Source organism: Xiphophorus hellerii, chromosome 17, assembly GCF_003331165.1.
Source record: "Xiphophorus hellerii strain 12219 chromosome 17, Xiphophorus_hellerii-4.1, whole genome shotgun sequence".
Taxonomy (NCBI): domain Eukaryota; kingdom Metazoa; phylum Chordata; class Actinopteri; order Cyprinodontiformes; family Poeciliidae; genus Xiphophorus; species Xiphophorus hellerii.
In genome coordinates, this window is record NC_045688.1 from 20,357,732 (window position 1) to 20,374,473 (window position 16,742).

General features: G+C 40.0%; 1 protein-coding gene across 7 annotated transcripts in view; it reads left to right on the forward strand.

Moving 5' to 3' along the window:
• Nucleotides 1–2,437: 2,437 nt before the first annotated feature.
• Nucleotides 2,438–16,742, forward strand: part of ipo8 (importin 8) — a 47,532-nt gene continuing 33,227 nt past the window's right edge. For 4 of the 7 annotated variants that reach the window (XR_004342731.1, XM_032590076.1, XM_032590078.1 and 1 more), the window contains exons 1-4: nt 2,438–2,754; nt 4,757–4,838; nt 9,457–9,613; nt 16,516–16,674. Coding sequence is in view for 6 of the 7 variants with exons in the window: in XM_032590076.1 (XP_032445967.1) it covers nt 2,671–2,754; nt 4,757–4,838; nt 9,457–9,613; nt 16,516–16,674 (482 nt within the window). In the remaining variant the exon portion in view is untranslated. Of the gene's footprint in view, nt 2,755–4,756; nt 4,839–9,456; nt 9,614–16,515; nt 16,675–16,742 lie in introns of those variants that run through there. The other 3 variants (XM_032590079.1, XM_032590081.1, XM_032590082.1) reach the window with 3 other exon arrangements.

Here is a 16,742-nt window from a genome sequence, read left to right on the forward strand (position 1 = left end):
GAGAAAAATTGTATGTGTGTTTGACATTTTAATAGTATATATGTGCAATTTTAATATTTTGTGTGTGTGTCTGAGTCTTTAGTAGTGTGTGAGAGACAAAATATAATTTTTGTCCTAAAAGGCTCCTCATAGAAGTAGCAGGGCTTATTTATTAAAATAGCAACAAATTTGCTTATTCATTCATGCTTCATAACCACGACCCTTCATGGTCATGGAGGGCTGTGTTGTCTCAGATTAACACAGCCCTCTACCCTTGCAGCAGCATAAACAGCAACATTATACCTGTCAGGGAAAACATAAACTATATTTGCTTTGCATCGTCCCCACATGATGACAATGATACAGTATGAGCTGATTAAATATTAGCTTCTTGATTAATATGTGTTGTTGCTATGTTGTTGTACGGTGTTTTAAGATCTTGTTCAATGTGCCCCTATTTAATTTTGAGCCCCGGCCCCTACGAAGGTCTCTACACGGCCCTGGACTCTGGAGTACTATTTCAACATTTGTAGGTGTAGGAGAAGGTTTAAATTCATAATTATCAGATGTGTGAGGTTGAAGTAAAAAAATGGGTGTGTAGAAATGTAATGTTTGTAGAAATTGTAATTGTGTGTGTGTACTTTTATTTTGTATTCGTAATTTCTTAATATTTGTTTATGCATTTGTCCACATATTTACAAGTACTCGGCGTTACGCACAAATTTTCTTTTAATGGTTTACAAATCATGTTTCACAGACACAACTATTCAAAGTTACACACAAAAATTCTTACACAGATTACAAATCCAGTATTACACACTCAGATATTTTGAGGCTATTTTTACTCCATACAATTTTGACATCCAAAATGGTGGACCTGTCATTGTTTAGACATCTGTACTGCAAAAAACTGCAAAAAGCAATTGATTATAAATAAATAGTGTAAATATTTTTGCTTTACATAGTCATTGCTCATTGGCTGTTTAAATCTGTTGAAGTTACTTCAATACTTTAAATTTGAAAATATTTTTTTTTGGGACAGACATAGCTTGCTCTGTGAACTTTACCATATTTCCAATGGCAAACTTTTATTTTATGATGATCTTGTCAAAAAATATACATAAATGAACTAACATTCAACTTAACAGTTCCTCCAGCTATGACTCAGCTAATTAAAGGCTTGATTACATATTCAGCTGTTACTCAAACCATCTCTGATTATGAATGGCTGTGATTTATAGACAAAAATGTAACAAGAAATTCATAAGGAATGTCAATTTGTCTCCCTTCTACCCTGAAAAGAAAACATTTGTTTAAAAAAATTATCATATCTCTAGAGGAGAACCAAATCCTTCTTTTCCACTCGCCCCCAAAAATACTTCAAAATTATGCATGAACCTTATCCTTGCCATTTTCTACAAATGATATTCAATATAAATACAAATTCCTGTGTATTTTGTGACATATATTGAGAACACTTTTTTTTCAATTGCAATTTTATTTATGCTTTTTGAAAGACTTTAACAAGTGGATCTTGTATAAGAAATTTATTCCGCTTTTAAGTTTTGATATAATAAAATTGCTGTGGTATGGGGTACCAGGAATCTGTATCATTGTCAAATGAAGTGTTGGGTCCTGCTGAAACTTAAGGTGGCAGCACATTTCTCAATAAGGTCTGACTCTGGGACTAGGATGGACAGAAACCAAGAAGAAGAGTCATTCCGTTTTGTTTACTGTGTTAAAACGACAAGGCTAATGTATTTTATTTAGATTATATAGGGGTGGCATTGATGTTTGGTTTTGTTGGGTGCCAGCACATGAAGGAGTAAAAGGCAATGAAAAGGCAGATAAATTAGCTAAAAGGGCTTTAGAGGGGGAAATAACAATTTCAATTCCTTTTGGGAAAGGGGAAGGGAAATCACTTATTAAAAGTAAAGAAATGGAGAAATGGCAAAAAATGTGGAATGAAGATAAGAAAGGAAGAAGATTATATGAAGTACAAAAGTCAGTTCGAATTCGAAGCATTAATGAAAGAAACAGAAGAGAAGAAATAATAATTAGTAGATTAAGAGTTGGTCATACCTACTTAAATGACATGCTTTATACAATAGGGAGGAAAAATAATGATAATGTGAGAGATGTGGAGAGAAAGAAAATGTAGAACACATATTGATGAACTGTAAGTCATATGAACTCGAAAGGGAAGAATTAAAGAGAATAGTTAGAAATATAGGGCATGAATGGAATCTTAAAGGTATATTAGGAAATGAAGGAAACATAACAGATATTCACAAATTAAGGAAAGCATTGTTTATTTATCTTAAGAATATAAAATTAAAAAATAGAATTTAATAGATGTGAAGTAATGCTGCTACACACTCATGTACAGTAGGTGGCGGTATGCACCTTAAAGTTGCTTGTGATCCGCCATAATAGAAAAGAAGAAGAAGAAGACAAGGCTAGTGACCCGTCTGCTTCAGTGAAATGCTGCCTCACTATTTAAACACCAGTGTTTAGTTCTCTTATTTTGAATGAAATGGTCGGAAGCTGTAAACTCACTCCCGGAAGTTTTTCTTTTTTTTATTTTTCCTGTTTTCTGGCTGTAGAAAGAGAAAAAGTCGTGCAGACGTGCTTAGCTTAGGTTGATCGTATGTTCGAATAAAACCTGTAGGGCGGCCGAACTGACCTCACATGGACCCGAACCGAATTATCCAGGCTCTGAAGGGCACAATCGACCCGAATCTGAGGTTAGCGGCGGAGAATGAGCTTAATCAGGTAGGGGAAGCAGTGCTTATTTCTGCGTCTCTTCGTTACCAGGCCTGACAAAAATAGTTGATGAAACTGACCCCAGGCAGCTGGAACAAAAGATTCAGAGCCGTTCTGGCAGGCAGGTGGCCCCGCGGCGGTGAGCCTGAGTGTTCGTTGAGCTGCTGTTCCACAGCTGTCTGGCCTGCTGTATAAACATCTCAGCACAGTTAACAGGAAAGACTCTCGGGAAGAAGTGTTTTAATATCAACCAGACAGTGTAAGGATGCAATCAATGAATTAAAGGATATTCTTTCACTGCTGTCTAATTTCTATGTACGATGTAAGACAAAGTTTAGTTACCAAAATAATTTTGCTATAACGATATCCATGTGTATTGAAATAATCACTTTTGCCGATGTTGATGCGACTTTAGAACTTCAGTAATTCTCTTTGACATGCTGTCCGGGCTAAATCCTGATCAATGTTCTTCTCTTTTTTGTATCTATTTTTGAAATCTGACCACCATTTATAAACAGGGTTAAGATTTGGACCAGTAATCTGGTTTTTATTCCTTGTAATGTGTGCTTCATTATAATTTGGTGGTAATCCACAAATCAAATGAGATGGTTGCCCGTAGATGTCTTGACCCCACTCTTTCTGCATGCTAATGTTGTTGGGCAGAATTGTGAGGGAGCCCATACTCTTGTAGGAGAAGTATGAAATACGGGATGCACTATCAACAGCACACACGGCTAATTAATCACATTCATGTGGATGGTCAGTGTGTATGTGTGTATCACATACTTAGATATCACATGGCACCAGGATGCACTGAAGAAAGCAGGCGAGTCAGAGATGGCGGTGTAATGCTTTGGGCAGTACCCTGGGTCTTGCCATCCCTGTGAATGTTGCTTTAATATACCTACTCAAGCATTGTTTCAATCCAAGCATCACTCTTTATGAAAGCAATTCCTGATGTCTGAGGCCTTTTTCATCATAGTAGGTACATCCTGTATGACACATCTGAGTGGAGCGCTGCATAAACAACCGAGATCCATAGCAGCTCCACCTCACAACTTACAAGACTTAAAGAATCTGCTGTGCTATATACTACAGCACACCTTCGTGGTTCTAATGGGCTCCATACTGCCAGGTGATCAGGGCTGTTTTAGTAGCAAAGGTGTTTTATAACTTAACTGTACTGTAAAGTTATCCGCAACTTTCTCCATTACCTGTGCAGGGCTCCTTGTTCTTCACAATGTTGTTTGTTCTCTGATGTGCTGTAAGGCAAACTTCTGAAAGGAGACACAGAACAGCTTGATTTAGATTTTAGATTAAATTAAACACTAATGGACTATGTTTACTACTGAATCGACGAGTTTAGAATTGAGTTGGAGGGAATTTTATTCAGAGATCTAAATGTAAAGAGGGTGAATAAAATAGGTGGCACATTTCTGTTTTTAACACATACATTTCTAACAAAACACAGTGAGATTTATGAAAATGTCTATGATAAGAAACACACTCCAAATATTTATACAAATTAATAATAATAATTTGCAATTACTTATTTAAAACAAGTCTTTATCTTGTGAAAGAACCGGTGAAGTTTCTCATCAATTTCTTTTCAAATTTGAGAGGACTTCTCCTTACTCAGGGTTTTCTGTCTCCCTGCCTTTTCCTGACCTTCTCTATAATGTAGCCAGGACTTTCAGTTTAACTTGACAAACTTGATTTTTACTGCCTTTCTGACAGTAATCGTCTTTAAAAATGACCATGATAAACTTACAGAACCAGCTGGTAGAAGAGTAGCAGAATGTGCTAAGCAGTTTTTGGAAGAAAAGAAAGCTGGCTTCATATATAGGAGATATTTTCAACCAGATCAATGCGACATCCTCATTTCTTACATTAAGGTTTGAAAGGATAAATGGTTTGTTTCATTCTTTGAAATATTAGATGGAAGATGGATAAAATGGTTCATTTTAAATCTGAGCTAAAAGTTCAAACAATCTTTCTTTCTGTGTTTCAGTCCTATAAGATCATCAACTTTGCTCCCACCCTGCTTCAGATCATTGTGTCAGAGCAGGTGGAGTTTCCTGTCCGCCAAGCAGGTATGACTTTAAACTCTTCAGCTGTCTTTGGGGTCAACTGTTTAATTTTTCTCCAGTATTGAAAAGGTTCAAACCTTCCCACTAGTGGAGAAATATTTGTTTTAACAAATTTTAATATGTTTTACTGACTACAGGTGGAAATTAGCTTTTGTAGCTACAGTGTGGCACAGCACATCTCTGGTTAATGTACTGTATGTTGTTCATTGTACCGTTTTTGAAAAATTCATTCACTGATTTTGTGCTATATGGAAATATATTTTTATTTCTATATTCTTTTTTTATGCGTTTCCATGGCAGCACGGACAGATGCAGCGGCTCGGAGCTCCTCTCGTTGTCAGTGTTTTTATGGTGCAAACAGTACGTAATTGAGGACTTTATACAAACGCACAACATAGTCACATAGTCCACAAGCCAGGCTTCTCATGACATTCATCCCAACGGGCAGGTGTAAGACGCGGCGACATGAGAGAAAACAAAAGTGAGGATGCAGAGCTGGCGCCTTTTCACAGTTATGAGAGGGCCACACAAACTGCCTCTGGCCAGCATTTTTCTCTCAAATGCCCTCATAAATAAGATGGATGAGATGAAGCTTCAGTTGGCAGCAAACAGACTGGTAAACGACAGTTGCATTTTGCTAATCACGGAAACCTGGCTCCATTTATCCATTCTGGACACGGCTATCGAGCTGGCAGGACACACAGCACATAGATATGTTCTGTTCCATTGTGTTCTGTTGCTGGCTTATTTGTTGGATGCGTTGGACACTTTTGACGTGTCAAATGCCCAAAACGCTCCAAACCACGCCGCAACGGGCCCTCAATGTTCCACATAGACTTTGAATGTAAATCAGACGCGCCTGTGAACCCACCATTACAACTGAAGGATCTGAATGTCATCCATCTGGCCATCCATTTTTTTACACCCTTATTCCTGGTGGGGTTGGGAGGGCCTATCGCCAGCAAGACACTTCGGGCGAGAGGCGGGGTCACCCTGGAAAGGTCCCCAGTCCATCACAACACAGAGACAGACAGGACAAACAACCATGTACACCCTCACAACTAAGGAGAATTTAGAGAGATCAGTCAACTTTACAGTCATGTTTTTGGACTGTGGGAGGAAGCTGGAGTACCCGGAGAGAACCCACTTATGCATAGGGACAACATGAGAACTCCATGCAGAAAGACCCTGGGCCTGGAATCAAACCAGGACCTTCTTGCTACGAGGCAACAGTGCTACCAACTGTGCCATTGTGGAGCCTGAATCTGAATGTTAACAATACCTAATACATTATCACACCAACACCCCCTCCACTACCGTCTCTGTGAGTTTATTGTTGTCATGGTTACTGCTGTATACATTCCACCTGTTGCTAACTCCAGCACAGCTTTTACCCATTTGAATAATCCCCTCATTCTGCAACAGAACAACCATCCAGAGTCAGTGCATGTGGTCGCGTGTGATTCTAACCATGCTGATTTGAAAGTTCTTCCTAAATTCCATCAGCACATTAAGGCCCTGTTTACACAACAACAATTTCGGGTGAAAACGGAAGAGTTTTGTTGTGTTTGTAACGTCACACAGTTGTGACGTTACAATGTGAAGAGTTGGATGTTGTCTTGATATATTTGTTATTTTTTATATATTTAGAAATAAATATGTTAAATAGTTTATTATTAAATAACAACACACACAAAAGTACCAAAAATTGGTACAGTTTAGTACCAACACCGATTCCCAGGTACCGGATATTGGTACCGAATCGATTCAAATGTCATAGGTACCCACCCCTATGTCCAACAAACCGCAGAAGCTCGTTGGAGTCAAAAAAAACTTGTTTAAGCAACTTTTGTACAAGAGCGCATTTCTTTAAACAGCACAAACTGCAAAACTTAGCTAACCTGCCAATGTGTCACTAGTTCAGAATGTACCATCATCTTTCCTCTGCCAAGAAAGTACAACATTAGCAGTCTCAATGACTACCGTCCAGTGGCACTAAGCCCTATCATCATAAAGTGCTTTGAGAAACTTTTTCGGAATCACATCACTTCTCATCTGCCACCCAAACTCGACCCACAAGAGTTTGCATATAGAACCAACCGGTCTACAGAGGATGCCATTGCTACTGCTCTGCACACCACATTGAGACATGTGGAACAGCAAAGGAACTATGCGACACTGCTCTTCCCGAACTTTAGCTTTACTTTTAACACCATCATTCGAAGGAGACTAGTGAGGAAACTGCAGGACTTTGGTCTCCTCCATAACATCTGCTTCTGGATCATGGACTTCATGACAGATCGCTCCCAGAGGGTGAGTAAGATCCCACCTGTCCTCAGCACTGAGTGTGTGCTAAGTCCCACAAGGCTGTGTGCTAAGCCTCCTATTCTACAACCTCTACACCAGGGGTCTCAAACTCCAGTCCTCGAGAGCCGCAGTCCTGCAACTTTTAGATGTGCCTCTGCTGCACCACACCTGAACAGAAAAATTAGGTCATTAAGGCTCTGGAAAACTGATCTACACAAGGAGGAGGTCATTAAGTCATTTCATTCCAGTGTTTTGTACCTGTGGCACATCTAAAAACTGCAGGACTGCAGCCCTCGAGGCCTGGAGTTTGAGACCCCTGCTCTACACCCATGACTGTAGCCCCACCCAAACAACACCATCATAAAATTTTCTGATGATGCTACGGTGGGGCATATCTCTGGCGGAAATGAGACCGATGAGATGGAACAACTGTCAATTTTAGGAGGCACAAACCAGGCATTCAGCCCATCATTATAAATGGGTATAGGGTGAAGATGGCACCAGATCTCAGGTTCCTTGGCATCTACATCAGTTTATAATAAACTTGGGGAAACCCTGTGACATCTGCTATGCCCCAGTGCTCTCCCCAAGTACATCCTCCTCCTTGCAAGCAGGTGCAGCCATTCCACCATCATGGCCCCCTTCCCTCACTTCTATCCCATACCAGCCTCCTGACCCTACCTCCTTCTCCAAGGCAGCTTAGTAGCTCCTCTCATTTCTTTCCCTCCAAACAGCTTCTTTCACACTAAACGGCTGATCAGGTGAGGGCAGAATTGAGGAAGCTTCGACCCCAAAAAGCTGCAGGACTCCACAGAGTATCCCCTCGGTTTCTCAAGATCTGTGCTACAGAGCTCAGGGGACCATTACAACAAGTCTTCAACCTGAGCCTGCAACTTGGGAGCGTGCTCACACTCTGGACGACATCATGCATCATTCCTGTCCCTAAGATCAGCAGGCCCAGTGAGCTGAATTACTGCAGACCGGTGGTACTCACATTACATCTGATGAAGACTCTGGTGAGGCTCTTCCTCAACCACCTCGCTAAAGAACGCCTGCAGTTTCCCTACCGGGCAGAGATCAGAGTGGAGGATGCCATTATCTACATCCTACATCGAGTCCACCTAAGATATGGGAAGTGGCAATGTCAGGATTCTCTTCCTGGATTTTTCAAGTGCTTTTAGTACAATTCAGCCCCTTGCACTTCTGGAAAAACTTGCTAGAATGAGAATGGACTCCTGCCTGGTCATCTGAATTTCCAGCTACCTCACAGCTACCTGAATAATATCATGTCTGACACTGTGGTCAGCAACACTGGAAGCCCGCAGGGGACGATACTGTCACCCATCCTCTTCACCCTGTACACCTTAGACTTCTGTTATAACTCTGAAGCATGTTCAGAAGTATGCTGATGACACTGCCATCATGGGGTGCATCAAAGACAATGAAGTGGAGTACAGGAGCCTGGTGAGAAACTTTGTTGTCTGGTGCCATAAAACGGCCTACAGCTAAACACTTCCAAGATGAAGAAACTGGTTATTGACTTCAGGAGGCACAGATATAAATATCTTGGCCTGTGGCTGGTCAACAAGCTGGACTGGACAAGCTACACAAAGCAGCTCGATAAGAAGGCCCAGGAGGCTGAGACCCATTAACATCTCTGGAAAGCTGCTGGGGTTATTTTACCAGTCTGTTGTCACCAGCATCTTGTTGTAAGCTTTGGTGTGCTGTGGTGGCAGTGTCTTTTAAGACCTTTCCAAGTTGGAGAAACAAATTAGACTGGCTCAGTGGTCGATGCAAGGCTGGACTCTCTGGCAACAGTGGTAGGAGGAAAACATTACAGAAACTCCAGGCTATTATAGACAATGCCAGCCACCCTCAACACACTGTCACCAGCAGCCAGGAAAGCAGGCTCAGTGGGAGATTGCTTCTTCCAAAGTGCAGGAGCAACAGACAGAGAAACTCCGTTGTCCCTCGTGCAATTAAACTTTTTAACTTCTCACTGGAGGTTGGAAGGAAGGCTAACAGGAGTACAACAGAAAGAGAGGGACTATGCGATTAAGCTGTTAATGTACTTTAGAAAAAAATTCTATCCTTCTTATTCATGCACCATGACATTAAAAAGAATTTTGATGCTGGAACTGCTTTATACCAGATGGTTTTCTTTTAAAATGTGTACTTACTTTTTCTCCCTATCGTTGATGTACATTTAAGTGTATCAGAACTTACTGCAAATGTAATGAACAGTCTTTACAGAGAGACAGTTCTCCAATGTTTTTGGTTGCTTTATTAAATCTCACTGTTTGTGTATTCTTAGCTGCCATCTACTTGAAGAATATGGTGAGTCAGTACTGGCAGGACAGGGAGCCATCTGTGGGAGAGGTGGTTTTTCCTTTCAACATTCATGAGAATGATCGACAGCAGATCCGAGACCACATAGTGGAGGCTATCATCCGTTGTCCAGAGTCCATACGGTACACATACACACACAACATCCCTGTTGTACTAAGTGCTTTCATAGCCCACACCATGACTTTAACCAGTACCAGTTCTATCCCTATCTTTAGCCAGGATTTCAGAAATGGAGTTCTGCCTCAATATACTGTATAACAAATATAGACAATGGACAAGAGGCCAAAATTTCACATTTTGGTCCATTTCAGGATAGCAAAGTCTATCCATGTTGTTTGAAAAGACACATGTCTCTAGATAATATTGTTACTATTGTTTGTCTGCTATTCAATTACTGCCACATTTATTTTAACCCAGCAGTAACACTAGAGGAATTAACAACTGTAATACTCAACACACTCTAAGGCAGTGGTCTCAAACTGCATTTCGCAAGTGCCAGATAAAGTTAAATAAAAACAAATGAATTCAAATATACTGTATAAATTTAGAATTTTAAAAGTCAGTGAATTTGTATGACCAGTTATTTCAGTTTATAATTTTCAGTAGTCCCTTAGGATCTTCAGCATGACTGTCTCTTGCACTCTACTTAATGCTGCAGTATGTAATGTTTATAAAAAAGATATATTTATTTACTCATTTGTTAAAAGTATCACTGTGTCCTGGCAGCATAAGACAGATAATCTGTGAAATAAATTGAGCTAGTCTGCCACAGTCTCCCTGTGGACCTGCTGTCATCTGAACAAATACATTGCTCTGTCAGACACAACCAATCCCTCGCCTTTGCTCTCTGCTACGCTACACCTCAATGGAGCCTACCATGAATGCTCAGGCCAGTTAGCATGTCCACCAATGACAGCAGAAAAACAGTTTTATTGGAACATTCTGTTTTTTTCTCCACCGCTAGCATATTTAGAAGCATAAACACGAGGTTGATTGACAGTACTAAGACCCCCCTTCTAACTATGGTTGTTTTTGACTGGGAGCAGTGTAATTCTTCAGACGGCTCACCTCCACCTTCAGGATAGAGGTGAGAGAACTTAATTTTTATATAGATTGTCTAATATTACAGTATTGTGTCATGGTGTCAATTTTAACAAATATGTAAAACTATATTTTTTGCAAAAGTTAGCATGGAGAAGTGGTAGCATACTGGGTGAAAAGGGTCTTTTGAGATGCTCTTTGCTCGCTTGAGTAGGTAAGCTGAGTAGATGTCTTTAATTCTGGGAAAATGGCGTCTGGGACAGCTGTTGTACACTTGGAGTACCTACACTGTACAGCAGTAAGTCAGTGTACATACCACACCACCACAGAGTTCTCAGAAAAAAAAAGAGTATCTGCTGAGCTTGTCCTGCCCTCTGGAATATACTGTATATCTACCATTATTTCCATTCCAAAGAAATACTGTCCTATATAAAACAACAATTATAGGTTGATGGCTTTAACTTCTTTTGTCATAAAATACTTTGATAAATACAGGTGCTGGTCAAAATATAAGAATATCATGAAAAAGTTTATTTAAATCAGAAATTCCATTCAAAAAGTAAAATTTCTATATTATATTATTTCGGTACATACAGACTGATATATTTCAAATTATTATTTCTTTTAGTGTTGATGATTAGTACTGACACTTAATGAAAACTCCAAATTCAGTATCTCAGAAAATTTTAATATAGTGAAAAGGTCCACTAAGGTTCCACACACTAATCAGCTAATGAACTCAAAACACCTGAAAAGGGCTTTAAATTGTCTTTCAGTCTCTGTAGGTTACACAATCACGGGGATGACTGCTGAGACTGAAACTGACCTTTGACACCTTGCACAAGAGGGCAAGACATAGAAGGTCATTGCTAAAGAAGCTGGCTGTGCACAGAGCTCTGTGTCCAAGCACATTCATAGAGAGGTGAAGTGAAGGAAAAGATGTGGTAGAAAAAAAAGTGTGCAAGCAATTGAGATAACATCATCCTGAGAATTGTGAAACAAAATCCATTTAAAAATGTGGGAAAGATTCAGAGAGTGGACTGCAACTGGAGTCGGGGCTTCAAGAACCACCACACACAGGACATTGGTTTCAACTGTCGCTTTCCTTTTGTCAAGCCACTTCTGAACAAGAGACGGCGTCGGAAGCATCTTGCCTCAGCTAAAGACAAAAACGACTCTGGACTGGACTGCTTCTGACTGTTCTCTGTTATGTCATGTTCTGTTATGTTCTCTGATGAAAGTAAATTTTGCATTTCCTTTGGAAATCAAGGTCCCAGAATCTGGAGGAAGAGAGGAGAGGCACAGAATCCATGTTGCTTGAGGTCCAGGCAAAGTTTCCATAGTCAGTGATGGTTTGGGTGCCATGTATTCTGCTGGTGTTGGTCCACTGTGTTTTCTGAGGTCCAAGGTCAACACAGCTGTCTACCAGGAAGTTTTAGAGCACTTCATGCTTCCTGTTGCTGACCAACTTTAAGGGGATGCATTCATTTTCCAACAGGATTTAGTAATTGCACACAGTGCCAAAGCACCAGTACCTGGTTTAAGGACCATGGTATCCCTGTTCTTAATTGGTCAGCGAACTCACCTGACATTTTCTCCATAGAAAATCTATGGTGTATTGTGAAAAGGAAGATATGATACATCAGACCCAACAATTCAGAAGAGCTGAAGGTCACTATCAGAGCAACCTGGGCTCTCATAACACCTGAGCAGTGCCACAGACTGATGGAATCCATGCCACACTGCATTGCTGCAGTAATCTGGGCAAAAGGAGCCCCAACTAAGTACTGAGTGCTGTACATACTTTTCATGTTCATACTTTTCAGTGAGCCAACATTTCTAAAAATCCTTTTTTTGTATTGGTCTTAAGTAATATTCTAATTTTCTGAGATACAGAATTTGGGGGTTTCATTAGTTGTGAGTACTAACAAATGAATATAATATACAAGTCTCACTTTTTGAATGGAATTACTGATTTAAAAAAACTTTTTTATGATATTACAATTTTTTGACCAGCATCTGTACATGGTATCTGTCTTTAAATCTGAAATAAATCCAGAATTAGATCTACCAAAATCTGCTTATAGGCAAATGCTGTAGCTGCTCTCCAATATATTTTGGAACTATATTAAACCGATTTTAGAAAATATTTCAAGAATACAGGTTCACAAGGTTTTTCATCATGGGAAAAGCTGAAGCTGTTATAGTTAACAGTCCTCATAATTTTGCATGAAAATCTCCTTTGCTTGACATATGGATGATATGGAAATTATTCAGACCCCTTTGAATTTTTTGTTCTTTTTCATTGCAGCCATTTGCTACAATCAAAAAAGTTCTTTTTTTCATGACTGTACATTCAGCATCCCATCTTGACAGAAAAACCCCCAGAAATGTAGAATTTTTTGCACATTTATTAAAAAAGAAAAACTGAAATATCACACGCTCGTTCAGACCCTTTGCACAGTATTGAGTAGAAGCATCCTTTTGAGCTAGTACAGCCATGAGTCTTTTTGGTAACAATGCAACAAGTTTTTCACACCTGGATTTGGGGATCCTCTGCCATTCTTTATTCAGATCCTTTCCAGTTCCATCAGGTTGGATGGTGAATGTTGGTGGAACCATTTTTTTAAAGGTTTTATTGGCTTTAGTGGTCTTTATTTGATAGTGAATTGACAGGAAAGTTTGTAATGAGAGAAGGGGGAAGACATTCGGCAAAGGTCACCGGGCCAGGAATCGAACCTGCAACAGCCACATCAAGGTATGGGCCATTTTTTAAGGCCACTGTGCTCTTATGAACCTTAAGTGCTGCAGAAATTCTTTTGTAACCATGGCTAGATATATGCCTTGCCACAGTTCTGCCTCTGAGCTCCTTGGGCAGTTCCTTCAACCTCAAGATTCTCATTTGCTTTGACATGCTTTTATACATTCTGAACTAGTGACACTTTTGCAGGTTAGCTAAGTTTTGCAGTTTGTGCTGTTTAAAGAAATGCGCTCTTGTACAAAAGTTGTTTAAACAAGTTTTTTTTTACTCCAACGAGCTTCTGCGGTTCGTTGGACATAGATGTGGGTACCTATGACATTTGAATCGATTCGGTACCAATATCCGGTACCTTGGAATCGGTGTTGGTACTTAACGGTACCAATTTTTGGTACTTTTGTGTGTGTTGTTTTTTTAATAATAAACTGTTTAACATATTTATTTCTAAATATATAAAAAATAACAAATATATCAAGACAACATCCAACTCTTCACATTGTAACGTCACAACTGTGTGACAAATTTCTTTAAAGTGAAAACTCTTCAGAGCAACTAACACTTCAGAGTGTTTTGTCTTATTGAACAAATTAAAATCCAACTCCATAAACTCCTATTTGTCATTTCCCCTCACTTGCATTGTAAATGTTGCTGTCGCCATCAATAAATGTATTAAACATTTGTTCGTCCATGTTGCTTTCTACAGATGAAGAGTCGCTGACGGATGCAGGCATGCTAATGGAGGCTAATATGAGTTGTAGGCCTGAGGCTGTCGAAAATTGTGCACTCTTCAGCCTTGAGAAAAATCTTGTGCTTAACCAGGTGCTTTCTCAAACTAGACATGTTTCTACCGCTGGCCTTGTACTTTGTGTCCCAAATATTGCAACGAGCACAATTTGCATTGCATTTTGAAAAGTGGAGCCATACCTTTGAGCATTTTCTACCTGTCATGCTTTCTTTGTTTACTGAACTAGCGCCTGCTGACATCATTACATTCTTGTGTGTGCTGTTCTGCATTCAGGACAAGCATAAGAAATCCCCCACTCTTCCTCCATACTGTCACAATGATGCGTTTAGGTACCAAAACATGGTACAGTCTGATTTTATGTGAATAGGTACTATGTGAATAGTATTTGGTCAATAACAAAAGTTCATCTCAATACTTTATATATCCTTTGTTTGCAATGACAGAGGTCAAAGTTATTATGCAAGTCTTTACAAGGTTTGCATACACTGTTGCTTGTATGTTGCCTCATTCCTCCATGCAGATCTCCTCTATAGCAGTGATGTTTTGGGGCTGTCGCTGGGCAACAACTCCCTCCAAAGGTTTTCTATGGGGTCGAGATCTGGAGACGGGCTAGGCCACTCCAGGACCTTGAAATGCTTATTACAAAGACATTCCTTTGTTGCCCTGGTGGTGTGTTTGGGATCATTGTCATGCTGAAAGACCCAGCCACGTTTCATCTTCAATGCCTCTGCTAATGGAGGGAGGCTTGCACTCAAAATCCCAAGTTACATGGCCCCATTCATTCTTTTGAATGGGGCTGCATCATGTGCACTGATGTTGCCACCCCCATGCTTCACAGTAATTATTGTGTTCTTAGGATGCAACTCAGCATTCACTCTCCTCCAAGCACGACGAGTTGTGTTGCTACCAAACAGTTCTACTTTGGTTTCGTCTGACCATATGACATTCTCCCAATGCTCTTCTGGAACATCCAAATGCTCTCTAGTAGACTTCAGACGGGCCCTGATATGAAATGGCTTAAGCAGGGGAACATATCTGGCACTGTTGTCAGTACTGCACTGATAAAGTTTGTTAGTCCTAGTCTTTCACTAGATACCCCCGTGTAGTTCCCCTTGATTAAGGAAGATTATCAGTGGTCTTGTGTGTCTTCCATTTTCTAATTTTTGCTCCCACAGTTGATTTCTTCACACCAAGCTGCTTGCCTATTGCAGATCCAGTCTGCCCAGCCTGGTGCAGGCCTACAATTTTGTTTCTGGTGTCCTTGAAAAGCTCTTTGGTTTTCACCATAGTGGAGTTCTGAGTGTGACTGAGGTTGTGGACAGGTGTCTTTAATACTGATAAGTTCAAACAGATGCCATTACTACACTTTTTAAGTGTACAATTGGCTATTCCTTTCAATAATTTTGGACATTTGATGTAATGTCTTTGGAAGCTTCTCATAGTTTTATTGATAACATCTGAGTTAATTAGAGATGCACCTTAGGGTGTAATTTAAGGCACACCTTAAATGTACCTTAAATTTCCAAGATGTTCCTTGTGTAATCTCATGGGAAAGTCAAAAGGAATCAGCCAACATATCAGGAAGAGAATTGTGGACTTGCACAAGTCTGGTTTGTATTTTTGTGCAATTTCTGGATGCCTGAAGGTGCCTCGTTCATCTGTACAAACAATTATTGCAAGTGCAAACAAGATGAGGTTGTCTATCCATTGTGCAGACACTGGTTCTGTGTCCCAGAGATGATGCCTGAAATATGCACATCATTTTTAGTGTACACCAAAAAATTTCATATTTATAAAACAATATACAGTATATATGCACACCAATTTTCCTCCAAAAATTACAACTATACCTAAAGGTTTGTGCTCAACGTTCCGCCTCAGGTTCTTCCCTGAACACACAAACACTCAACCATTAGTGGTCAATCCAAAGCACCTCGTGAACCACCTGATGGTTAACACTTCTAATTGAATAATGATGGTGTGGTTCTGGTGGGCTGGTCTCTCCAATACTGGACCCAGTTCAGCTCATAGGGAATCTAAATCCCTAAAATTATAAGTCATCAGCATAGGTTAGAAGGCCTTGGTGATCCCTGAAAATGTGTTCTCTCCTGATTCTCCCCCTCAAAACAACATCCAGTAGTGCCAGTGCATTCATTGTACAGCATTTAGATATTTACAGCGACTAGTGTGAATACTTCACACCTTGTCAAAATTGTGTAGGATTCATACTAAAAATTCAGATTTGTAAAACTGAAAGGAATAAAACTATTGTAGGTCTCATCCTGTAGTCATTGGGGAGAAGAATGCAAAGACGATGGATGGATGAATTGAATCGTATTGAATTGAATCTGACAAGGGTACTGTTTCTGCTGTGTACGTAATCTGATTTGGGCCTCTATCACAGACTAAATAGGACATCTTAGTTACCTCTTTGGTATTAATAATGTCCTTTTCTTTTCCTTTTCTCTATACGCCCAAAGAGCCCAGCTGACCATGTGTCTGAGAGCCATCATTAAGCACGACTTCCCAGGACGCTGGACCGCCATTGTAGACAAGCTCAGCATGTACCTGCAGTCTCAGAACAACGGCACCTGGTACGGCAGCCTGCTGGCTCTCTACCAGCTTGTCAAAACATACGAGTGAGTAACCTGATTTAATGCAATAGTCAGTTTCCCCTAAACCCAGATCTCTTAAGGACAGCATAGGT